The sequence below is a fragment of the Rhinolophus ferrumequinum genome, chromosome 19, assembly GCF_004115265.2.
Source record: "Rhinolophus ferrumequinum isolate MPI-CBG mRhiFer1 chromosome 19, mRhiFer1_v1.p, whole genome shotgun sequence".
In the NCBI taxonomy this organism is placed as follows: Eukaryota; Metazoa; Chordata; class Mammalia; order Chiroptera; family Rhinolophidae; genus Rhinolophus; species Rhinolophus ferrumequinum.
In genome coordinates, this window is record NC_046302.1 from 57,375,732 (window position 1) to 57,403,067 (window position 27,336).

Genomic DNA, 27,336 nt, shown 5'->3' on the forward strand with positions numbered 1-27,336 from the left:
AATTTTAATCAGCATTCCCAAATGTTCTTCTGATTGCCACGAATCCTATATTATTGTTGGAATTATAGGTTAAAGTTCTTCTGGAGCGGTTGGTGGGAAGCCCAAGCCTCCTTAGCTTCCTGACAAGGGCGTTGACGATTTAAGGTCTCCAGCCTGCCCTGAGAGATCACTTATATCGAACAGCAGATGAAAAGCCAGTGCAGATGTAATTTATCGTCGGCGTTTCCTTCTAAAGAATAATTGTGGAGACTTGGCTGGATCAATAATATGGATTTTTGTTGTTAGGTCTTGTAGTCTGCACCATAATGAGAGGTAGGGGACAGTGGCTGTTTTCTAATAGAAAATAAAGGATTGGTTTCCGTGCCTTTCCACATTGGAATGCAAAATGGCACACTTGAAACTAATTCAGGTTGTTAAGAAAAGTCTCCTATTATATCTCTGCTATCGTATTGCTGTGGCACGCTAAATGAACCCCCTTTCTATGGAACGAATCATTCCATTTAGTTTGTTTCTTAATTTTTTGGTTGTTGAGAAATACTCTGTTGCCCACTATCCAACCCTAACCCCCATCTCCTCAAAAAAAAAAAAGAGTAAGTGAAAATTGAATTTGGAATGACAAACAAATCAAGCCACCAAGGTAAATATGACATACAATACATTGCAGACTAACATCCTAAATAATATCCTACACATCATAAAATCACGGTCACTAATGTATCTAGAACCAAATCACCTGGAAAAGTAACAATTTTGTCTTTGTGCCTACACATACCTTAAAGTAGGAGAGGGAATAAAACCTAATATATACATGCAGAATATATACCTGTGGAGACTACACATCTCATGAGTTTTTCATGTGTATGGATGTTTTATTTTGTAAGAAAGAGGTCACAAAGAAGTTCATCACGGGGGAGAAAGGAATCATAGTCCTCTGGAATCCCAGATGTAGAATACTCTTCCCTTATCGGCAACGTTGCTGGTTGGATGGCATAGCATTTCCACCGTCACACACATCCAAAGACGCGTGCGTACGTGCTCCTGTGTGTGCGTGTGTGCGAATTGGGCTTAATGCCCACGGAACAGTGGTGATGATGAAATCGTAAGAACAATTCTGCCTCAATAAAGAATAATATGTTAATATTAATGAGCAAATTATCTTTTGGGATTTTAAAAAAAGTCTACGTTCAGTGTTATTGATAATGCAGCTAGTTAGAAAGATTTATATTCCTAATTGATTAAATAATTAAATGAGTGATTATAATTTAACTTTATTCTTCACAGCCCATCTACCTGTCCTTTTTTTATATATTGAAATAATGATGTCAAGGAATAAACTTAACCCCAAAATAGGAAAGTAGAGATAGGAAAAATATTTAAATTCAGCTTTATTTTGTAAATGCTAACAATGAACATTTTAGCATACCATTGTGAAATAAGATGAAACATAATTTGGTTGAAATTCCCTTTATTGATACATGTCCCAGTTTACAAAAGCTAGTGCTGCTATTAAATAAAGGAAAGACTCTTTTTGATTATCGAAGTTATTCTGACTTCTAAGTACAATTTTTTTCTAACCTTAAAAAGGCAATTACCGTTTCCAGACAACTCAAGCTAGATTTGGTTGTGATACACCAAAATGTTTTAGAACAAAGCAGGCTGACTCGGATGAAACCAGTGAAAGACTTGTTGCATTAAATATCTAAATGAGGGTAAAGTAGATAAAGATAGATACAAATGATTTATTTTCTTTTTGGTAAAGTATTTTACAATCTCACTGAATCTCTCCAAGGTTAGCATTTTTATTCTCTTGCCCTTCTTTGTGAGCCTTTTGGGGTGCACGGCCTGGCTTGCCGCACTTACTGCGTAAATGCTGCAGTGGAAAGATAGATTGCATTTATAAACTGCAAGGCAACATGTTAGCTTGTCTAAAAGTGCTTGAAAAAAGAAAGAGCATTTACACACTTTGAACAACGACTACGTCTGCCAAATATGTCTCTAATTGTCGCGGGAGGCTTTGAGTGCACAGTCATGTTCAAGGTGAATGGTAGGAGCTGTGGACGGTTTCCTGAGCAATCCCCAGACTTCCTTTCTTGGGCCGTGCAAGTTTGAAAACCATAAGCAGCACTGAACTGCTAGTGGTACTTGTAGTCTGCACCATAATGAGAGTGTGTAGGTTTTGTTGTTACTTGGCATCTTCAGTATGTTCAAGGAAAGTATTTAATTCATATTATTAAGTAGGAAGTTATTAAAGAAGACCCCAGTGGAATCAGGTAAAACCAATTCAGTATCCTTCAGTTGTGAGAGAATTCAATATGTTTTATTTAAGCAGTATCATAGATACTGTATATTAACTATTCCAAGCAATCTTTACTCAGCTCAGAAAGGCCAGATGTATGGGAATTGTAAAAAATCAGGATATGCATAAAAACTGTTCAAGTGCATAAAGCAGCCCCATCTGGAAGACATCTACCAGAAATGAAGTTGTACAAAACCATTCCATTGATAATAAAGCTAATTTTTATGGGTCTGACAAGTATGTAATTATGTTCAGTGGTGCTTTTCAGATTTTATCACAGTCAATAAACCGCAGTGGTAATTTCATTCCCATTTGACATATTTACATGGAAACATTTGATTGGAGGAATTAGTAACCCTGAAAGCCTTGATAGATATGTTTTAATGATCTGTGACCTGCGCAGTCCCTCATCTGTTTATTGTTGCAACAGGCGAGAAGTCATTCCTGTGCGACCTCTGTGGCTTTGCTGGCGGGACCCGGCACGCCCTCACCAAGCACCGGCGGCAGCACACAGGTCAGTGCCAGCCAGTGGGGCCCGGCGGGCACCCGGTGTCCGCCAACTCAGGTGGATCCTGAGCTGTGCGTCTTCTCAGTCTTTGGAAAACCCATGGACTTGAGGATCTACTCAGAACTGTTTGAATAACATAAAATGTCAATTCCTCTATTTTCCTGTCTTTCAAAAGCAGGCCTGCTGCATGTTTTACAGATCAGGTGTGCCCTGTAAATTCATATTAAACAGGAGGGAAAGATTTTGGCCTCTACAGCAGCCGTATACCAGGCTCTTTTCTCTGTAGGCCAGACTGTGCCTTGGAGTTTGTGGGTGAACCTGGGTCCATGTTCCTCTCAGCTCTGCGTCCCTCTCCGTCGGCATCTTCACACTTCCTTTCCTGTCCAGCCCCTTCTTCCTTAGCGACAGCCCTCCCTTCCCATCTATATATCTCGGCCCCCCTAACTACCCAGCCCTCTAGCCAGCAACCCCTCCACCAGTGTAACGAGTGCCCGTGCTTTGAGGTCGTGGCCTTTTCAGTTATTTTTGCTGTTGAGAGTGGATGGCTCTGAAGAGGGCGACATGAGCAGATGTGGACAGTGAAGGGGATTTTAGTTTTCACGATGTACGTTCTCGGTGACTCAACGAAATACAATGGATGCCTTGGTTAGGAACACTTAAGGATGAAAAGTTTTAAACACTTGTTAAAATTGTTTACGTACTTGGCAAGAGGTCCTATAGTAATTATCTTAATAATTCTAACTTACAGGTGCCTGGAACTGTGCTGTTACGGCTTGTCCCTTCTAATTATCAATAGAACCCCTTCTGACTCTCAGAAGGGGTCTAGTTTGGATGATTGATCACGTGGTGACACAATTTGTACCTAAATGTTGGACTTTCTTTGGGTACCATGAGAAAGGCCGAGTTTGGCAGTTACACTCAAAATGACAAGAAATTAAGATACATGAAATACGTTGTTTATGGTACATTTTGATTCTTGACATGTTATATGTAGGAGTTAGCTATAGGTAGTTTTAATGCCCATTATGGTATTTGTAAGGTCAGTGAAAAGTATTGCTAGCCGTTCCTTTTAGAGCTTGAGCCATATGATTCAAATTTCCGTATGGAATAAGAGTTAGTACTGAGTCAAAGAAATTTCCGATGTTTAACATAACGTTGGGAACACAAACTTTATAAACATAAATGTCCATGTTAAGTTTATAGTAGCAACTCTGCGATCGCATTTTGTAATCTAGCAATTTAAAGATTCAGTAAAGGGACAGCAGAAGGAGCCAGGATGGCGGTCCTCCTTGGCAGCTGTCTTGGAGAAGCTGGAACTGTGTGTGTGGTCAAGTGTTTTCGTGTGGGATGTTTTATTCTTAACATGTTCAGTTTACTGATGCCCGATTGTTGCCTTCTCATGTCATTGCCGCTCACCTGGTGTGGCCCTGGGGGTCAGGAGACCCTGCTGCGTGCCATCCGTGCCAGCGTGGCAGCGCTCCCTCTTGTCACTGCAGTGGGGTCGGTGATGCTGTGATCACAGCATTTACAGTCATCGATCACGGAGCCTGCATCGAGCAGGCACAACTTTATATTTTATGTCAGGTCCACAGGCTCCTTATTACTTTGCTATTAACTTTATACCATATAGGACAATGTCTCACAGACAGAGGCATCTGTCTTTTTGGCATTTATCTGCCACTGTGGCACAAATCAAACATGATTCTTTAATACCAAAGTCAGTTCTTAAGACTGTTCACTGCAACCAAACAGCTTCGTACAGCTCAGCCTAGCCTCTTAGCTTTTATCCTGGATTGATGAAATTTAAGCAACACACGACTTGTTTCTTTCAAGGCCAGTATTGTGTGGTGCATTTGAAATCTGCTTTTCTTTGCTGCATTCCTCTTTGACATGGTTTACCTTTTTACCACAGAGTGCCCACGCAAATTACAATCAGCTTGGAAAGAGATAGGTATCAAAAGTGTTCCAAATGGCGTGAGTAATTCCCCGCTGCCATGCAGACTGTCTGGAGGGCTGACAGAGAACTTCTTCCCTTCCAAGATTTGCTTTTATCACCTGTCAGAGACCCTTGATTCAAGGGCACAGGGGCAAATCCTCACGTGTGATTGGAGAGCCTTGGTCAGCTTAATAACCACCAGCCTGCCCAGAGGAATGCAAGTGGGCGTCTCGGTGGGAAGTGTTCAGTCTGTCTGACAGACTGTTGACCCACAAAGGGCACCACTCTGTCGATAGCCATTCTGGGGTCCCTCCTCCTTTCCTTTACTCTATCAGAGGTACCGAAGGGACAGAATATTCCCTCACGGTCATTTTGGCCAAGATTATAGCCTGGAAGGGGAAGTATGAAGATCGATACAGTTTAGACTAATATGTACCGTTAGGTCATATTCAGGAAGAAAGGGATGGTTGTATCCAGGTAGTCCTGCTGACTGACCGGGGTGGTTCATGTCTCACTTACGGGGGTACGAGCGTCCTTCTGGCTTTAGAAGGACCAGGGGTTCAGGACTGTTCCCAATACACCAAATCAATTCCATCAGTCCACCAGAAGTTTCCCTAACAGGTGTGCACACCTCTCCATAGAGCGCCTCTCATTTCAAGCGTTAACAAATATTAGTAAACTACAGTTCCTATGTGTAAGATTTTCTTTCACATTTTACAGTCAAGAAGTTGAGTTTATTTTTTTGGCTATATATTGAGGCTAACAAACAAGAAAGTACTTCTGTGTTTCTAAAGTGTATTTTCCTAAAGAAATTATCATTTCTGGATTTAAAAAAGTAACTGATCAACATATTCAAACAATATTGTTGCACGTGCAACAAAATTAAGGCGTGAGTAACTAGCAGTTGTGTATGGACTTGAGTAAACTGGTTTGTATAAACAGACATGAGGTCTTTCCCCTACTAGGAGCCTAGTTGTGCTCAAGCATCCCTTTGCTTAGTGGTCACTACACAGTATCTTATGTAGCACATTTTGTTACATTATACTTTGTCAGCCTGTGTATAATTCAAAATTTCTTAATATTAAACAATTTAATCTAAAGTTTTAATCTAAAGTTATCAAGTTAAATATGAAATGACAATTTATAGTTTATTACAGTATCATGCTAGCTTAATATGAACTTCAAGTTAATAGAATTACGGAGAATGTCAATGATGTTATTCTTTAAAAGTGTTGTTTTTAAGTTTAATTTGTACGACATAAAAATGCCACAAAGTTTAAGTGAAATAAACTACATTTACCATGTTTTTTAAGTATTTATGTTAAACCTCCAAACCAAGAGAATTAGCTTTGAAGAGCTTAAATGACCTTTAATTTATACCATTGACTCAGACAATGAGTCCCTAAGGTCACCCTTTTACCCCCTTGATTCCTGTCATATCCGTGAAAAATGGATACAGATGTCTACCAAGGCTTTTAGAATAAACAAGTCAGCAATGAGTTATGATGCCAACACATTTTCAAACGCTTAGATTGAGTGAAATAGGAAACATCAGAATATATTTGTGAATTTGCTTAATTAAAAAAAAAGTCTTTAAATTTTTTGACCACTTAGATTCATTATATTAAAAGTGGAAGATTTATGCTACCTAACTTGAAGTCTTATTATATAGCTACAATAATCATGACAGTATTTCATTGACATAAAGATAGATCAATGGAACAGAATAGATTATGCATGTATTCGTGAATTGTTTTGGACCTTAAGTACAATATTTAGAGATAAATCTAACAAAGGATATGCAAAACCTACATCGACAACTTCAAAATACTGCCAAGAGAAATTACAGAAGACCTACATAAAGCGATATACCATCTTCATGGATTGGAAGACTCAGTGTTGTTAAGATTTCACTTCTTCTCACACTGATCATTTCGAATCCCCTCAGACTTTTTTTTTTTAAAGAAATTAATGAGCTGAGTTTAAAGTTCATATGGAAATACAATGGTTGAAATAGTCAAATGAGTTTGAGAAAGATGAATAATCTTGAGGACTTACGTTACCTGACTTCGTGATTGATTCTAAAGCTACAGTCATCAAGTCATCCTGGTATCATCAAGATAAACAAATACATCAGTGGAATTAAGCAGAGATTACAGAACAGACCCGCACCTACATGGTCGATGTATTTTTCACAAAGGAGCGAAAGTAGTTTAATCTTTTCCATCTATAGTGCTGGAACAATTGGCTGTCCATATGCGGTTAAAATTAATTTTGGTCCATATATCATACCATGTAGAAAAAGTAACTCAATATGATCATGATCTAAGAATAAAACTTTATATAAATTCTAGAAGAAAATTTAGGAGAAAAATCTTTATGACCATAGATTACCAAAGATTTTTTAGATATCAGATCAAAAGCCTGATTCATAAAAGAACTAAATCATACTTGAAAAATGATACACTGATAAATTGAAAACTTCATAAATAAATACATTCTCCTCTTCAAAAGACACTGTGTGAAGAGGATGAAAAGACAAACCACACATGGGAAAATATGTGTAAATCACAAATCTTTTAGAGGATTTGTATTTATAATACATAAAGAACTCTCAAAACACAATTGTAAGAAAACAAATAACCAATTAAAAAAGTGTCAAAAGATTTGGATAGGTGCCTCACCAAAGAATGTAAGTGTTTGGCAAATACGCGCATGAAAAGATCTCAGCACGTAAGAGAAATACCGGTTCAGCGCACTGGCCACAGCACGAGTCTGTGATGAGGTGGATGGAGCAAAGGGGGCTCTCATACCCACGTGGCAGGAATGGGACCTGGTCGAGCCGCATCAGAAAGCAGCTTGGCAGTGTCTCACAAATCGGTGTACCTACCGTGTGACCCAGCTGTCCCACTCCCACGTACCAGAGAGAAAAGGAAATGCGCACCCAAGCAAAGACTTGCACAGGAAGCTTCCTAGCAGCTTTGTTGGTAATACCCCAAATGCCCTTCAGTGGATGAATTGTAAACAGACCGTGGTCCCTTCACGTAACAGAGTTCTACTCAGCAATAAAAACAAATGAGCTATTTACTCCAGGAGCAACATAAGTTGAGTCACAAAATGATGCTGTGGAAAAGGCCAAACTGAGAGAGCCCAAACTGTGTTTCCATTATGTCAGCTTCTGGAAAGTGCCAATTGATACCTAGTCCCAGAAAGCAGATGAGTGTGCAATGGGCAGGAGAGAGGAAGGGACACAAGGAAACTTTGGGGGTTGGTGATTGTGTTCGTTACCTTGACTGTGGTAGTACCGGTAGTTTCATTCTGCCTCGTATGTCAGTCTACACAGACAAGGAAAGTTAGTGAAATAACGAATATTTTTCATCTGCCTTTTCACCCAGATAAGTGCTGTACTTCTGTTTCTGTTTCCCATCTGAACTGTTCTTTGTCTCTGGTGTGCACTTAAAAGGCTCTTCATTGAATCTGATGAACAGATCAGTTCTTGCAGTGAACATGGGAGTTTTCACACATGCTTACGTATGGATGCATATGTTTCCAGGACGTAGAATATTCCTCTGTCAAATTGGAAGAAATTGCGCTATTTTCCTTTAGCCTTATGCAATAACGTGTACAATGTGAAGATCCTATACTGTCTCTTAAACAAAAGCAAAACCTGCCGTCATCATGAAAGTGACTTTTTGTGTAAGTCAGTTCAGTACGTTTGAGTTGTCTGTAGCGATTTAAGTGACTTCGCCAGCAGTTAAGAAACTGAGAACAGAGTTATTCAAGCTGACCCTGTGTGACCACTCACTGGGGTGTTGTAGCTGGTATTTATTTTAAGGACGAATGGCTAAAAGAGTCAGAAATCCCTCTCAACCCCCAAGATTCTTACCATGCTTTGTATATGGTCCTCTTTTTACAAGAATAAATGAAATATTTCCTGTTAGCATCTTCTAAGGAATATCTTTATGTTAAATCTACTAACTATGCGAAACTCTTGGTTATCTATGTAAACTGTTGGCTTTCTTTTTCCTGGAGGTGAGACCTGGAGGAGAGCCATTTGTGTGCTCCTTCTTTCATCTTTGTGAGAGAAGACTCCACAGTATCAGTGTTTAGGCAGTCCTGTCATAATCATGATACAATAGCGGGTTGCGGAGCGCCCTGCCAAGTGCTGTACAAGTGCTGTGTCTTTGGTCCCCACAGCTACCCTGCTTGTTTGGTGGTCAGCCTCCTGATCTTGATCAGGGGTTAACAGGTGGGGAGCGTTTACAGCCAAACCCGAGCTGGGATGAAAGTCCCTCTGGCTTCTTCTAACTGTTACTGCTGCAGTGACAGATACAATGCCACCACATGAGATGTGTATGCATCCAGTCAAATGTTACTGCAGTTATGGGTCAGGCTGTCTCAATGGACCCAGACAATGTAGGACAGATGTCTAACTGTTCTGATTTTCAGAGCCAACAGTTTTCTTGCTAGCTGGATGATGTAGAGTAACTCTAAACTAAGGTATTTCATCCTCCATTTTCTACATAAGTCTGTGTACTTATACAACTATTACAAAAGCCTCAGAAATAAGAGGTAACATGTAAAATTCTGGGGCATATGGTAGACCCCTTGTCCACGGGAGACACATTCCAAGACCCCGGGGGATTCCTGAAACCACAAATAGTACTGAAGCCTCCATGTGCTATATTTTTTCCTATACATCCATACCCATGATAAACTTTAATTTATATATTCAGCCCAGTAAGAGATTAAACAACCCTAATAATAAAATAGAACAATTATGACAATATACTATATTTAAGTCATGTGAGTGTGGTCTCTCTCCCTCAAAATATCTGATTGTGCTGTGCTCACCCTTCTCGTGATGCTGTGAGTTGATACAACACCTAGGTGATGAGAGGACGTGAGGTGACAGACGCAGGCACTGTGACGGCGTTAGGCTCCGGTCGACCTTCTGACGATACCTCCGAAGGAGGATCCTCTGCTTTGGGTGACCCTGGATCACCCTCCCAGGATGGCGTCCATGGTTGGACGTCGTCCATGGTTGGACGTCAGGAGCAGACGGTGGCGATGGTTGGGGAAATTTAATAGTTTTGGATCACGGTTGACTGCGGGTAACTTAAACCTTGGAAAGTGAAATGGTAGCTAAGAGGGGGGTGTGATACTGTTTGTAAAATTAATGCATCCTCTGTAAAATTTCTAGGATCCATTTCTTTTGAGAAGAGTATTACTAATATGATATGATAACTTTTTGGAGGAAGAGGTTGTGAGGTTTTCTCTAGTTCATCGCTGTCCAATAGGCATGAATGTGAGCTACCTGTGTCATTTTTAGTTTCCTGGCAACCACATTAGAAAAAGGAAAAAGTAACAGGTGAAATGATCTTTTAAGTAGTTAATTTAACCAAATACATCCAAATTATCATTTCAATGATACCAATATAACATTATTAGCAATGTTTTATTCTCTATTTCTCCTAGAATTTTGAAATGGGTGTGTATTTTATACTTCTAGCACATCTCTATTCAGAAGCTAAGTTTGCATTTGAAATGCATGATATCTATATTTACACTTGATGAAATTTACACTTCAAACAACAGATTCACATTCCCAAGCTATTCCAAACAAACTTAACATTCTTTCAATAGGTGAATCCAGTGTCATTTTAAAATCGAAATTTGCATTAATTAAAATTAAATAGCCACGTTTCAAGTGCTCACCAGCCAATTAGTTAGTGGAATTAAAAACTGATAAGACTCCAAGATTTCTTTGACCACGTGAGAAAGAGGGGTGGCTAAATGAGGGACAGGTGTCAATCAAAAATGGCCAGCTAAGGGTCCTGGGCAAGTCCTTGAACCGACTCCTGGCTGAGATGGATGTGTAGATGGATGTGTTATATTCACACAGGGGAGATAAAATTCAAAGTGCTGTTAAAAGGCTGTTTTAAATGTTTCTTTGAGGCTTCTGGACCTTTTATTCAACTTAGTGAACTATAATTTCTCTTTACTTCAAACAGTATTTTAATTGGTATCAATCTGTGGCTTTATTGTTTTGTTCATATTTTAAGATATTTTTAATAAGTTTCATACTATATAGTCAAAGAGTATCTCTGTTAGCATTTCTTCCATGGTTTTAACCTCATTGAAATTTTATAATGGCTCTTATGTAACATAGTTTGTCGAATGACTTCAAATCCAGTGCTAAACCAAAGCTATAATTTAGATTCCTGTTGTGTAAGTTACATTTGAACTATATAATGTATGCCATGCGTCTATTCCAACATAGAAACAAAAATCAGTGGTATCTTCTCTGAGAATAAATATTTAAATGTGCCAAATACGTGTAGTCCTTTGAACTATATTCTTAACATTTCGTGGAAATAAGTTTCTCTTTAATCGTCAGTAACAAGTTTAGCCCTTCATTTCCAGATTTTATGATTATTCACGTCCACCACTTCTTGATACATTACAGGAGAAAAGCCTTTCAAATGTGACGAGTGTAACTTTGCCTCCACAACCCAGTCTCATCTGACTCGGCATAAGCGGGTGCACACGGGAGAGAAGCCCTACAGATGCCCGTGGTGTGACTACAGGTAATGCACGCCTATCGCGAGGCCCGCAGGTCACGTGGTCAGCACGAGGGGTCCACAGCCTGTTAAATGCACCACTGAAGAACAGGGTTTCTGATCAACATGAAGTAGCACAATTGAAAGCATCATTCACTTACTAGGTTGGGAATGTATTTCACTAATCTTAGCGACTGTTTTTAAAATTGTAAAGTACTTTTGCATTGTTTACCGTCTTAACGTGTAGGTTTTATTATTCTTTGGTACACCTGAATTTCAAGTGGTTTTATTTCTTTGCCAAAGTAAGGAACCATTCCAATTAATTATTCAACGCATATGGCCTCTTACCTATTGAGTGAAGCACTCATTTAGGCAGTGAAGACAGTATTAGGAAATGTTTCCTGCCTTTAAGCGTATTGTAGTGTAACAGGTGACTTGTAACATGCATAAATAGCTATAATACAGATTTCAGTGGGTAAATAAAAAAGCCAGGGGAGTGTATAGAGAAGGGACAAGTTCAGCCAGCATGAGGTCCTCTCAGAGAGAGCTTGTCCACCGTGGCTTACAAGGGGGGACACCTCAGACAAGGCGTGTTCTAGAAGATGCGGGAGGTGACGGTACAGTGCAGCACATTCATGCTCAGAGCGTGTTGGAGGTCATGTGCGCTCAGCCCACTCACCGAGGTCACAGAGCAGTGGCTTAGTGACGTCTTCACAGCGGCAGCAAGCATGGCTGCAGAGAAGCGAGAGACCTCGGGCAGTGGAGTGATCCTGCTTTAGTGCATGACAAGGCGTGGAGAGGGCAGAGAGGAGCGTACGCTGGGGATCCAGGATGCACCCAGAGTGTGATGTCGGAACTCACGAGGTGGCCCGGCACACACACTCTGCGGCAGCCGAGTGACTTCTGTCTCAGGACCTCCACCAGCAAACTGGGGGGCCCGGATCAGAGTGTGACAGCCTCCTTCCCGCTGCAGCTGAAGCTCTCATGTGCCTGTTCCACGTGATGGAGAAGGGTTCTTTGAATACAGCCTGTCTTTGTTAGATCTTAGAATATATACCTTAAACCTAAAGCCCCCGTTAAACAACAGGTTTTTGTATTCCTCTGGATGTAGCCCGTGCATTCAGTAAATATATTGCCATAATCTCTATTATTATCCTCATTATTGCATTAAGCTTTATTTTAGAGGTCATCTAATAGTACAGAGATATTACAGATATATTTCATTCATTAATTATTCATTCTTTCAACATTTTATGAGTTCTGTCTTTGCTTAACACTAGATTGGTGTTTCTTGGTGAAATGGTGAGCCTATTAGGCAGGTACAGAAACTCTAAGGTGCTGATAATATGAGTTCTTTCAGAAATAAACATTATTAAATGCTCTGTTTTCCTTATTAAAGAGGTCATATTATGCAGTTGCCTTCCCTGTAAAACACAAAAAGGAAATTAGGATATTACAAAAATATCCCTTAATTATCACTCTTAGCTGTGAGGATTATATCCTTTCAATCTGTACTCTATGCATAAGGTTTGAGTTGTTTTGGGGGCTTTTTTGTTTCTTTCATTATAAATCTTGTACTTCACACTTAAATTGTAACTAGCTTTCTGTTTCATTAATCTTGTGTTTTATGTTTTTCACACTGTTATTTTTAAATAGCGGAACTATTATTTCAAACAAGATCATATACAAACTCCATATATAAAATAGATAAAAGTGTATCTACCTCTTACAAGTAGAGTCCATAGTTAAAATCTGTAATATTATAACATTAAAAATATCATAGAAGACTGTTTTGACAAGCAAACATTTTTCAAATGGGGGAGGTACTGATAATGGTTGCGGATGTTTTCCAGTCTCCTCTCTCCTCTCATTCTGGCGTGAGCTCTCTGCAGGAGGGTGCAGGCTAGAGCTCAGGCTCCAGGAAGAGCTGGCCGCACTCCGTGAGCTCACTTACCCTCTTGGAGGCGCCACCTCCTGGACGGTAAAAATGGGTGATTGGTGTCCCCTCGGCCTTACAGGCCCCTTGTTTAGATTAGATGAGGACACATTGTAATCCCAGAGTCTGGCCCATTCATTCAGACCTCGTTTTCATCTCTCTGCGGGTCTCTACTTTACATCATTACAGGTTGTACATCACCTTACACTCTCAAGATACTGTTCAGTGAGGTAATACAAGAGTTTGTGTCCTGAAGGTTTTCAGTGTGTTAAAATGTATTTATAATATGTGCCATGATGAATTTCTTTCAGTTATTAAAATACATCAAGTCTAAAATCAATTATTGGGTAATTACTGAAATACCTTAGTTTCAAAACAACTGGTTTGAGAGCTACTCTTCTCCAATATAATTTTAATACTTGGATGGCCACGAGTTAGATTGGTAAGCAATAATCACTTTATTACATTTTTAGACATTTTAGGCCATTTTCAGGTTTTTACTCTGAAAATACTTATTCCTAAAACTTTGTGCAGATCCATGATTTTATTTTATTTTTTGAAGAAATCCTAGAAGTATGACTTAAGGCTTTTAATAGTATTACTATAGAGGTTGGTATTTGAATTTTGTTTCTCTGATCGGATATGTTTTGCTAGGCTTTGTATGCATAAATGTATTTCAAAGTACTTCAAGTTTCCTTGGTTTGAAATTGTTACACTTGTGCTATGGTTGAGGTTGTATTACTTGTCCCCTATTCAAGTTCTCTCCCTGAATTAGCGTCCCTTCCATTTAGAAGTGCATTTGAGGCAGCTGGATCTCGTCTCTATTATACGTCTGTCAGGGACTGCCGTGAAAAGAACCTCGTATGCCTCAGAATATTGTTGCTGTGCTATGAATTAATACTCAGGACATTTAAATCTAGTGATAGCCACCAAATTTCCTTTTGAAATGCTTAAAGTCCTTGAAAAAGGGTGATTTTGTCTTTATTTAAAACTTTTTAACAATTTGATTATTATTGAAAGTAAATAGTTTGAACATTTTCTGTTAATATGACAGTTTTGTCTTTCTGTGTACATGTGGTTAGGTCTGTTTTCACTAGTGAACAAAAGACAACTTCACCTTGACCAGGAGTACAGAAAATTGGCAAATCTATGAGCACTCCTGAAATTAGGGACTACGAAGCGAGATGTGGAGTTTACAACAGATACCTTTGTTTTCTTGTTGATGAGCAAAATATTTAAATATGAGCAGATAGTTAAGTTCTAAATGATTGGTTGCATAGCATAACAAAATGCTTGTCATACCAACCTCACAACAACAAAGAAAACATCTCCTTTCACAGGATAAAATAAATCTGAGTATGTATGACTTCTATAAAATAAAAATATCTATAAGATGATCACATGTTTCCTAAGAAGATAAGTTCATATTTGTGTTCTTGGTATCTTTTCATGATATTTTATTGCTTAAAATATTTAAATAACTTTTTTCCTATTTAGATTATTATTTGTTTAATATAGCTACATAAAAATTATTTCTGTAGCGTATTCCTATCTTAGCCATTATTAGCACTTATTTGCAGGCTAGATACCATCATTAGAAATAGCAGTATTATTTAAATTTCATTTGAACATATATTTTTCATTTTATAAATTGAACATTAGTGGGGAAATACTAGTAGTAATAATTATTCATGAAAAATGTGAATATAGATTTGTTTACAAAAGAATTTTATAATTGGTCTTTTGAACCTGGGGCTATTTTTCAAGTTTGCATTATTAATTTAGGCAATGACATTTCATTCTATTTAGATGTAAACATGTACCCCTTTCCGAAGCTTTTACTGTCTAAAATATCCAAAAGTCTAATCCATTACAAGTCAGTATATTTCATCATTACTCCAAAATTTTTTCACCATTAATTGCTATTCATTATAATTTCAGAGCGTAAATTTAGATTCATAGCACACTGTCCTATGCTATTATTTATGCAGCAAATTCTTTAGATTTGTTTCTCTATTAAAATGGAAACAATCTAACATTTTATATATTTTTATTTCCCTTTGTTATATATTATCTCTTCTACATTAATGAGAAATAGAAGTGCCTTTAATATGTTGTTTTAAGTACCCCTCCCAGTCATGTAAATCCTGTTTCCCTGTAGAGTCTGTGAACATCAGAGCACACACTTCCCTGACGGCAGGCTTCCACATGGGAGGGGGTGGCTGGGATTGGGCTTGCTTTTACGTGAAACGTCTTCTCATTGCCTTCCGTTTTTTATTTAGGATTTATGGGGGAAATTCAATAAATGCATATTAAACAGCAAACCACTGAGAAGTCATGAAAAGTAACAGAAAATACTGCTTGCAGTATTAAAAATATTAAGGGTAATCCTGTGTCGCACTTTAAATGTCACCTTGTAAGATAAAGAAAACTAAAATTTCTAGCCAAACTCTGGCAGTTTGTTCATTTATTCATTGCATCCCTAATATTGATCTTAGCATAGCGTCGGTGTTCTTTAAGATGCTTTGGCCAGACTTTTCCTCAACTGCATAACTGCCTTAGGACTTCCGACCTTACACTCTTTCCAAACAATTTCTTTTTACTGTTCTACATTTCATTTTGTTCACTATTTTTATCCTCCTTTTAATCACGTGGAATTATAATAGAAATTCCGGATAGAAATATATCATAGAGCTGAGGAATAAAATCTATAATTCTTCCTTCTATTAAAGATTTACTCCATTGTTTTGCTAAACTTGTAAGAAATACGCTTTGATTTTTTTTTCCCCCCCACTTGATGGTTTACTTAGCTCTTGGCCAGGGTGTAGAATAGAAGTCATTAATATAGTCGGTTTTGATCTCAAGAAGAATTTTCTTTCCTTTTTGGGTGTGGGGAAGGCTAAGAAAATTTGATGTAACATTTAGCCCAGATAGTGGTATCCAGCTAGAAATTTGCACTTCATGATACTTTCTAAAACCTCTCTTATTACTTGCCCAAATATTTCTTTAGTGCTTTTTAATCGAATTCAGTAAGTTTTCACACATGTGAGTGGCGTAAGTATACTTTGCTGTAGGTCACAACCATTTGAGTGTGTGTGTATCCTAGACAATTTTTGTCAAAAATACTTCTAATTGAATTTTGTCTTAACTTTACATGATGCTGGAAGCATTTTGGGGGTAGTTTTAAGATGTAATGACAAAAAAATCGTACCTGTAATAATTTGTATTTCCCCTTAAAAAGTTTGTATTAATTTCTCAAACACATTATTTTTATAAAGTGTCTCAGTTATGAAGTTTTTTTCAGGTCTTACATAGATAATACGCATTTTCATACAATTTTACTATGTAAACATTTTACGTGTGTTATGCATGATTAAATAAGGCGACCCTTTCTCGGCATTGTGGCTTTTAGAATTCAGTGTACTGTGGGGTCCTTGTTCCTGCCCCCCATTTGTATGGGCAGCAGCCTCAGGCCGTCACTTGCTTCCTTTGGCTTCCTATGCAGGTTCACAGGTTGTTCCAGGAGAAACAGTGGACAGGACAAACTTGAATTTGCCCTGAATACTGAGTGACAAGGAGAGAAAATAGGTGTGTGTCTGTGTACTGGGACCTCACATACACCCAGACAGGGAAGGGAAATCACACACACCAAACGAACAGCGCCGTTTCTGTTGCTGAAGAGTCAGAAGTAGCGTTTATTTCTTTTGGGTGATTTTGAAGTTTTTAAAGGATAATGACACCCCATAAAAGTAATCAAATGAAAGTATCTGGTGTTAATATTAGATATGCTTTATATTTAAAGCAATTTGATGCCACAAGCCTAGTTGTATCAGAATAGACTTTAAATCAAACCTTTTTTTGTCAGTGAAATAAGCCAGACAGAGAAAGACTAATACCGCATGATATCATTTATATGGAATGTTAAAAAAAAAAAGAGGTTAAACTCAGAAACAGAGAGCAGGAAAGGGGTTTCCAGGGCTGGGCGGCAAGGTAAGGGAGGAGTTTGAGAAAAGGTAAGACGTGCAGTTATAAGATGAATAAGGGCCGAGGGCCTGATATACATACAGTGTGGTGATTGTCATTGATAACAATACAAATTTATAATTTGTATTTACAAAATTCAAATTAGCTGAGAAAGTAGAACTTAAGTGTTCTCTCCAAGAAAAAGATTAAAAAAAAAAAAACAAACTATTTTTGTCATTTAGAGTACCAGTCAATACTATGTCAGGTGTCTTAATTGCATCACTTCTTTATATTCTACTCTGTTGTAACTGCTAATCCATTGAGTGGAATAAAAAAACAAATGTACTAGGCTGAGAGCTTAGCTTGAAAGCGTAAATATCCAGTTACTTTCCAGACTTTTCTTAGGACAGTGATGATTCCAAGGCTTTCTTCAAATTGCAGAGGAGAGTTTCTACTGGAAGGCTGTGTGTCCGTGTGTCATGTATGGAGCGCTGACTCCTGCTGAATTGTCCCTTCCTGCTTGCAGAATCATTTGGTTCAGCTAGCCACAGGTAGAGGTCCGTGTCGTGGCCGCTTTGTGGGGCCATGTTTGGTGACTAGACGCAGAAACACTGCTGAAAAAGACTGTTCTAGCAAGGCGAGTCAAGATGCCACCTTATAGAGTCGTGCTGTCCTTCACCTGGAGTAGGCTTTTCTAGTAAGTCCAGGTGGAGTTTTTGAGGGGGTCCCTAACAAAATGTCATAATGGTCTGCAGAAATTGAATTCCTTTCTGAACAAGTAACTCCTGTTTTTCTCTGACCATTTCATTAGTGAGTTTTATTTTTACTCTCAGTAGTTCCAATTGTGGTTTTGATTTGGTTTTGTTATTTTCTATAATGTTTGTGTCTAATGTTATTTTTTCACACAGTATATTTGACTCATACCTTTCTTTTCTGTCCTATAACACCCAAGCTCTTAGCCTTTTTAAATTTTTTGTTTCAGCCTGACAGGCAGGCTATGGGCTGAACCAGCGTAAGTATTTATGTCAGGCCTTTAGTTAATGTTGGTAAGTTTTTACCTCACAAAACTCATTTAAAAAGAACCTGTAGACTTGAAAACGAATAGATTCCATAGCATTAAAAATTGCACATTGGTTCAGGTGTCTTTAAAAGGAAAAACAAAATCTGAGCTAACTCCTTTTGTTTATCAGTATAAGTAAGTTGTTTTGTGTGTTGATGTAACTGAAATAGGCATTGGGATCACAGATTAATTAGAAGAGCCATTTTGAACACAAAGTGACCATACATTCCCTCTGCTATCTCTTAAAAGTAGAATCTAGATAAACATGTTTATTTAACCTACTTGTTGAATCCCAAATCCAGTCATTATAAAAGGACCAAAGCTATCTTTGGGGATGGCCTTTCTACAAGGAATTGCTATGGACAGTCCCTTGGGTGGTAGTTAGATATATCTGTGTATATTATGTTAGAAAGAAAGGCCTTAGAGATGGAAAAAATAGAAAATATTTTTTTGGGCACTAGTCTCTTGCATAATCAGTTATTCCTCAGACACTAGAGCTATTATCACACAAGAAAACACTTCACTCTGTAACTATCTATATCTCCTCACATTAGACTCTCCTGCAGTGCAGCTTATTAGGAAAAGTCTCATCACCGGGAGAGGCTGGCAACAGTCCACAGAACGTCAGGCTGACGTTACTTCAGTGTGTGGCTGGATTTCACCACCTCAGAGTAGGCGTGATAGAAAATAAGAAAACAGAATAAAGTAGCTTTGAAGTAAATAAGATGTAACCAATTGTCATTATTTCAAGAGAATGCTAAGATACTAGCTGTTTCACTGTTTTCAGATCACTTGTTTTGACATATTCTGAAATTGTGCCTCTCAAGGGCCTGTGAAAATTGTGCAAGAAAAAAAGAGAAGGAAAGAACAACTTGGAACCTTTAGGATGTGGGGGTACAGTGTTTGTATGAGGCACAGAGGGGAGGGTGGTTTGTGTTGTCAGCATGTCCCCTACGCGTCGAGCTCCCTGTGACAGATGGAATAGGTGCCGCTTTCCTTGTGGTAGCTAGCATACACCTGTACGCTGGGCTTTACCTGAAGAATGTGAAAATAAGACGATACCTTTTGTAAACTCACGTCTTGGCTTTCTAAATTAAGGGAATGTAGCACAAACTCCTTGCTTTTCCCTATTAATGGGAGGTAGTGTGTTTGTGAGGACTTCAATAGCAAGATGTACCCCTGAATTTTTCCTTATTTTAGAAAATGATGTTATGTTGTTGTTTACTACAAGTGAGCTATAGTTGAGATAAACTAGAATCTGTTATTTGATAACGTAATATGTAACTTGATATGTAACGTTTCCCTACAGGAAATTTTAATCTAATATTAACCTTTCCTTTTACCCGTTAAACTTGAATTCCTTCCTCATAATTATTTTGACTTGAATCTTGCTAAACAACCCTAGTCCCTCATTTTGTATCTTTTATATCGACTATTAAACTGTTTGGGCATCGTTCACTGTGTGAGTTTTGAATGTATATTGGTTAATTTTACTGTCCTTTCCTCAACATGTTTTGTTTCTTCATCTTAAATTACAACTTTAAACACATATATGAAATATTATAAAACAAATCAGAATTTTACCATTGAGAGAAAAGTTGGTACATTTTTAAATGTGTCTGTGCTTAAATCAATCTCTTGCAGTGAATTGTTTGGGGGTAAAAAGTAGTTGACACTTGAATTTGAGAACTTTGCTTTGTTCTGAAAACTTCACATCACTTTGATTTTAGTTAAAAGTCAGACTCCACCCCACTTTGCATTCCCTAATTATCCTTTTCGTTTGATTTCACATTATCTTCTCCCTTCAGCAAGCCTAGATTCTAGGACATGCGGGACTGGCTGAGGGCAGCAAAAGAGGCCCGGAGGCCGTTTAGTCCTAAGTGGATAGTTTGAGTTCCACCCAAAGGCAGTGGGAGCCCCTGGAGACTTCTAAGCAGACCAACCTATTCACATTGTCCTTTGTGAAGATCACTGATGGAGTGTAAATGATGAGCCAGAGGGGGACAGCAGGAGATGGAGCTCATCTAAAGGACCACTGCAGGTACAGGCAGAAAATAGTGCCTAGCCCTAAAGGAAACCGGAGCCAAGGCTTAGAGAGAGACCATTCTGTGCTTGTTAGGAGGTAGCGTGAATGGACGTGGTGACCAAATGGATGAATTTAGGGGCAGGGGGACAGAAAGACACATGCCATCCTTCAGATGCCTCGGCCAGGGCTCCTGTGTGACCACAATGCCATTCGCCAGGTCCTTACTCCCGTGGGAAACAGACGCCTTTAGCAAAATGACTGTGAGTGTGTTAGGGACCACACTTTACCTTTGTCGTGTTCAAACTTCGGAAATGCCCGTGGGCTCTTCAAATGGAATCGTGTCAGTAGATGGTCAGGTCAGCACTGATACATATTGAACTTGAAGACTTAAGTGTGATTGGCATTTCCCTTGCAATGTATGGAAAATAGGAAAGGCAGACGGGCAAGGAGAGCTGTAGGAGACTGAGAAGTAGCCTCCCAGAAATGGAAGGGACCTCCAGGCAGCAGGCAAGGAGTGTCACCACGTCAGATGTACCTGCCTCGGTCATCCAGAGGCCCCTGGTTCTCCGGGGAAGACCAGTTTTGGTAACATGGTAGGAACCAAGCCAAGCAAGTGGCTAGAGGGGAAGAAATGGGGAGAATGTGCATTGACTGGTCTTGGAGGAAACTTTGTCTCGGAGGCGTCCCTGTGAAAGCACCTGGGGAGATGGCGGGAGCAGGAAGAATGTAGAGGTGGACGCACGTTGTACTTGTGTTTTGTTTTCCTTAGTTTGCGTTTTACATTTTAGTTAAACGCTTACATGCCAGGGTAACATGCCAACTGAAACAGAGAAGTCGACTCCCACATTACAGCTGCTGGCTGGGGTGGTGTGTGGAACAGGGTGTGTGTGAAGTGGGCGGGGCGGGGGGGGGCACTGAGGACCCTGGGTGAGCCTGGGTGCCTGGGAGTCAGCGGCCGTCGCTGTTCTCCCCAGGGGCGCTGGGGACGGAGAACTGCCACATCTTTCTGTGCCAAGGCCCTGCCAGTGTCGCCGTGTTTGGGGGCAGGACCAGATCTTCCCTCAGTTGCGTCCTAAGTTCCCACTCGAGAACACAGAGACTGTGTAAGGCGTTATTCTGCCCTCCTCACCACACACCCCCACGCATTAGGATTTTATTTGTTTTATAAGGAAAATTTTCACAAATGCTGTGTTACTTTAACTGTTATATGGAATTCAAAAATTTGCCTGGCACGAGGTAACAATTCAGTGTAATCATTTAACCAACACTCATTGTAAATGTAATCTTGTAAAATGGGACACCTTTTCCATGACTTATTCTAAAGTTTTTGCTAATGTCTCAACGTTTTTCTGAGACTACTAAATCTAACCGACTACTCTAGTGACAGAAGCCAGTGTAGGCATTCGCAGTCGTTTGTTGAGATGACACCTGACTCCCACCGATGTTTACAGCCCATTCAGATTCCTTTACTTCCCTTTTCTTTGTTTGACTTATCCCAAGTAAGTATAAATGTGATATAACTCTCTTACCAGTCATTGGCTCAGTTGCATTTTTTTCTGTCCTAAAACTTCTGTTTGACTGTTTTAGATTGACCCCTGCCGCCTTCAAGTTGCCGTATTTCTGGAAACATGTAACTCTCCTGGAATGGTGCCACCACGAGAAATGCAATAGGAAGGATCACATGGGTTTGGAGTTAGTGTGTATATAATATGGAAAGAGAGCGCGAATATATCACTCCTTAGGGTGAGATAGGGCACATGATTTGTTTCCATGAGTTAGGGTGAATTAGAACTGCTGAGTGTCGGTGTCAGTTGTACGAAACCACTAAAAAGTGGGAATAAGTCATATAGATTGCCCCACAGCTTGACGTATTCTTCTTTCTGCATTCACAACATTTTGTGTGGCTTTCCTTTGATTCTGTTGGAATTTCTGCTGCTTTGTTTCACAGTAAGTTATAGGTACCACAAGATGGTTATGGCTGCATCTCAAGTTTTGGTTTTAGCTTGGTTTCTAACTTTAAATATGAAAAGTGCATTTCCCTTTACAAATGGCGATAGGCGTGTACGTCTCCTCAGAAATGTTTGGCATCGTTTCTGGGAGCAGAGAAAGGGGGTGGCATGATGACCAAGGGGCGCTGAAGTAGGTTTGTTGTAGCATTGGCTGCACTGTGTCATTAAAATGGTTGAGGCCGCCTGCCTGTCTAGGCGAACAAGGCTTCTTAAGGAAGAGGGGAGCCAAAGACCCCGGGTGGGAATGACAGTAATGAGTAAGTGTGTCATTGGGGACGTGTCCTCTCAGACTCAAGGAGCCGTGCGCCTGCCTCAGGGATGTCTGGACAGCGTCAGCACACTTACATGTATTTTAATTACATGCTCTTCTTAATTAATGATTTCTGTGTGGCCTTTAAAAAATGTTAAGAGTGTAATGATTACACAATCCCCGTCTTACTCGTTGAGCTGTGGGTACTTGTTTTTACCCACGTATGCACACGTACATATCACCTTCCTTGCGTCCATTTTTAACAAACCAATCTTTGAAAACATTGTGCACTCTGATGTAAAAGAGATTCAGAACAAGGTTCCTGTTTTATTTGTAAGGGCTTCTTTTAGTTTAAAAGTGGAATATATGTTTTCTTTAGCTGTAAAAGCACAATCAAGGCAGCATGATAAGTGAGTCCGTGTTGGAAAAGGAAAAGGGATTTTGCCTTCACTCACATGAGCTATAGAAGGAGGAAGCTTTATTGTCCCTGGGAAAGTGATAAGGCAGAGTAATTGTATATTATACTGTCCTGAAACATCTGCCTGAAGACTGCGGGAGCCGCTCATCTATCACGGCCGAGGCCGCGTGTTTTGTCTTCCTGCTTTACCCCGTCCCCACTGCTGGCCTGCACGGAGGTTTTGATAGTGCCTGCGCCGGGGCCGGGCCTCCCATTAATCAGCCCCCTTGTTCAACACTCCGGCTGACATAATTACAACCTGCGCACAGCACTTATTCAAGTCGAGTCCTTGTCACTCGTGGTGCGAAACTACACGGCTCCGATCCCGGAGGAGATTGCCTTATCACACAGAACAAGGGTTCGCAGGAGTCGGAGAGAATAGAAATGGGAAAATGTCTTCCGGGAGTACTATATATTCCTTTAAAATAAGACATTTGAGAGACTTACAAGGGACAAAGGGAAGCATTGTGTGCAGGGACTGAAATGAGTCAGGTATTATTTTTAAATGGGTTATGTGAGCATTTTTGTAAAAATGGACCTGGATTCCTCAATAAATTCAGTGGCCGCTCGTCATTAGTGACTCTTATTAACTTTTTCTTCTAAAGCAGTCATAGAAGTTTAGAATTACAAAGGATTTAAATGCTCTTTGATGGGACTCAGTTTAACAGAATGAGTAAAGTACGCATTTTAAACTTACTGAGAAGCAAGTGTACTTTAACTCAGAGAGCTTTGGAAGGAGAGTCCGAGGCGGGGAGAGATTCTTTCAAAACACTTCCAAAGACAGGGACGTTCCTGATCTCCTTTGGGACTGTGGCAGGAAACTTGGCAGAGGACCCAGAGAGCACCCCTCCTGTCTTCCTGTGGCGCCTGCCCCTGGGTCCTGCCCGGGGGCGGGTTACCAGCCAGCTCCTCTCAGATGCTGGCTGCCGGGGACTTGGCCTCTTCTGCCACTGAGGAAGTATTTCAAGTCTCTGGCGGCCCCTTCCCGCCCCTGATAGACCAAGAAAGTCTGTGAGCATGTGATTTATGTGCCCAGGTCTGCAAAACTGATAAACTGCGCTTTTACACATGCATGCAGAAACTTGTTGGTGTTTTAAATCTAGCCTTTTTATTTTTCTCTTCAACGTTGTTCGATTGTCTCAAGAAAAACCAGGTTCTGGCCTAGACTGTCAGAAATATTGTGAAACGTATTTTTAGTTCGGTAAAAATTTTACTTATATCACCTTAAATTTGAAAAGCTTTCAACTACGAAAAGCTACAGTAAATTTTCATATATATGTACATGCCCACATATCAGGTACATAAAACTTGATTTGTAAGGTAGCATTTTTTTGTAGCTGACTCACTTCAGTGAGCACACTGCTTTACATAGTCAGGCCTGTGTGTGACTGTTTATAGCTTGTGCCCTCCTCGCGTCTCTTACAAATACAGTTGGAATGAGTGTTTGCACTCAGCCGGTGGTCAGATGCACTTTCTTACAATTTTGTAGTAAAGTCTTTTCATTCATATGCCTGTCCTGGTTTTATAGCATTTCACTTTGCTGAGCTCACTTAGCAAACAGAAAAGGAGAGAGTAAAGCCCATCCTATAAGGGAATGAACGCATAGAGATGCAGAGTTGGGGTGGGGCTATATTTATTTCAGAGTCCAGTACAAAAAGAGGGGCACCACAGCAGTGAAGAGATTCCTACCAGCGTTACTGCCAGCCAGACAGAGCTTTGTGGGAGGGAGAGGGCCAGTCTGTAGAGCTAATTCGACATTCTAACTTTCACAAATCACAAGCTCTACGCGATATGGTCAGCTCAGCCTTGAAAAGAATGTTTTTGTGGTTGATAGGTCGGCCGGTAAAGGAAAGTGCATGGTAAAGGAAAGTGCATGGTACGGCGAGTTAAGAAAGTTTTTATTGTGAGACAAAAGTTTATCTGGCTGAGCAAAAGATGGCTGCAGCCCGGGCTGCGTGTCTAAAGGAGACTTGCAGCCCCGAAAGAGGGGGCGAGGAGGGTTTTACAGGGGCTGTGCTGACAGCGTAGCATTGTTTGAACAGAAAATGTTGACTGCCTGCAAGCCAGTAGCTGTTTTGTGGCTTTTTCTGTTATTGCAAGTTTGGCTCTGTCTGCAGGTGCAGGCCAACAGACATTTTGTTGTTTTCTTGCAGACATGTCTCTGTCTGTAAGTCAAGGTCTCAGAGACCTAACATTCAGAGACCTAATGTAAAGTCAAGGTCTCTAACATTCAGAGACCTAACAGTGATCAAGTAATTTTGACAAACGCTCTGTACATTTTACCTTTTTCCCACCTCCTTCAGGCTCGTAATGGAAAACAGGTTAAAAACTCACTGGGTTCCTCTTATGAGAAAATAAATGTAATTTTGATTAACTGAAATGTATGAAAGTTTGGCCACCGAAGACTTCCCAAAGCCCTGTAGGTATCATGCTGGACTAGTAAGTATGCTGAAATGTTTCTATTTCGTTAAAGGACACGCAACCATTAATGTCTGCTACACCTTTTGACCTAAGAGAGTGGGGCGATTACTCTCTCCAAAGCATATAGTTAAGACATCTGATAACTGCTTAACTGTGCTAAGTTTTCGTTTCAAGCATATGAGTGTTTTGCATATTGGCTTAGTGTCAGGTGAGACAGTACAAAGTTGCACTTCTTTTCTCAAAGCAAATTGCTTTTTTCCTCGTTTTCTAGACTAACAACATATCAGTATGGTAAGAAGTGAAACAGTTCATGAATTGTGTTTTTCCTCTTTGGGCTAAAGAAGCAGCATCAAGCACAGGTCCAGGTTCTCCAGCTTTATACCTGCCAGCGGTCCCTCCTCCCCTCATAGGACCTGAAGGACGGGCCACGTCTGGGCACATGGTTTCCTCACACGTCTGGGGCCATGTTTACATCACGTCTTGTCTCCACTGCACAAATTGAGTGTGTGGAGGGGGTCTATTCTTGAAATGTTAAATTGTAACGAGTAATTTGGGTTTCTAACAGAGACAGAGTTCAGTATCACTTCCTATTGTTTCTTCCTTGTGAGTTTCTTTGGTCTCCAGTAGAGGGGAAGGTGGACGGGAGGTTGTTAGGTTTCAAGCAGGTTACCCCCCTCATTGGCTGTAGATTTCATGAGCAGAGATTTGAGTAGAGAAGGCATTGAAGTGGATGGTGAGGCAAAGGTGGGAGCTTATGTCCATTCTCCTGGGAGTAGAAGTAGCGCGATAGCAGCATGCAGGTTACGTGGTACACCCGTCAGAGGCAGTGGATCCACTGGTACGTGTGCACTTAATAGCTTTTCAAATCAGTCAAGTTAGCAAAGCAAGTCATTTTAGTCCATTATCAATTAATGATGTCACTGAAGGGGGCGTGTAGCGGCCTAGAAATGACAGGTAGGGTTTCTGACTTTGTTTGCAAATGAACTTGCACTGGATACAGCCCAGCCTTTGGTTATGGCTGTTGAGGTGCGTGAATTCTCGCTCCTATCAAGTCGTATTCCCTTGGAGGACATAACCAAAGTGATTCGTTTGTATGTTTCATTTTACATAGTACACACTAAATAAATACATGTTGAATAAATTCATTTTGAAAATAATGTCAGTACCTATGAAAGTGGACTTTTGTTGTCACCAAAGACTTGCCATCTGAGCCAAAGCGATAATTAGGCTGCAGTCGCTTCTATTCTGAAAGCCCCTCCCGTGGGTCTGAACGGTGGGTCATGCTGCCTGGCTGGGAGAGCGTCAGCTCGGTGTACAGGGGTGCACAGGCCTCTGGGCCACGCGGAGGTCAGCCTGGTGGCTGCCATTCCAGCTTCTCCATGAGCACTCGTCAGTGCTGGCTGCACACGGAGCGTGGCCGGCTGTGCTCGGGCAGCGACATCACGTGGCACCTGGATTCTTCACCCTCGCGAGTAGGAGACGGTCAGTGATGCATCGGTGTCCATCCACTCCCGTGCTGACTTACAAGGTCCTTTTTCTTACAAGACACTGCTCAGTTTTAGCATCGGATGAAGCTCACCATCTTCCATCACATGCCAAACAGTAACAGAATTATAACAGAAAAGCTTAAGGTACATCCATTTTTATTGTCATAGAGGTTAATTTCAAAGAATTGGGTCTTATGAAAAGCAGGAAACAATGACTAAATGATCTGACAGGAATTATCCTATTCATTATGGCCACTAGTTAGGAAAAAAGAAAAAGCAAATTCATGGAATTTACAGCATTGTGGTCCAGAAATTGTCTAATTAAAATTTGCTTTTGTAGAAAACGATCAAAAGATTGTATTTTATGATTACCTGTTATACATAAATTTTCTTTTAGTTAAAAAAAGAGGTTTTGGACAATTTG

At 40.1% G+C, this 27,336-nt stretch overlaps 1 protein-coding gene across 1 annotated transcript in view; it reads left to right on the forward strand.

The window, feature by feature from the left end:
- ZNF407 (zinc finger protein 407) overlaps positions 1-27,336 on the forward strand; it is a 373,176-nt gene that overhangs the window by 211,819 nt on the left and 134,021 nt on the right. Inside the window, 2 exon segments of the mRNA XM_033087370.1 lie at positions 2,727-2,810; positions 11,210-11,330. Of these exon segments, the coding sequence (XP_032943261.1) occupies positions 2,727-2,810; positions 11,210-11,330 (205 nt within the window).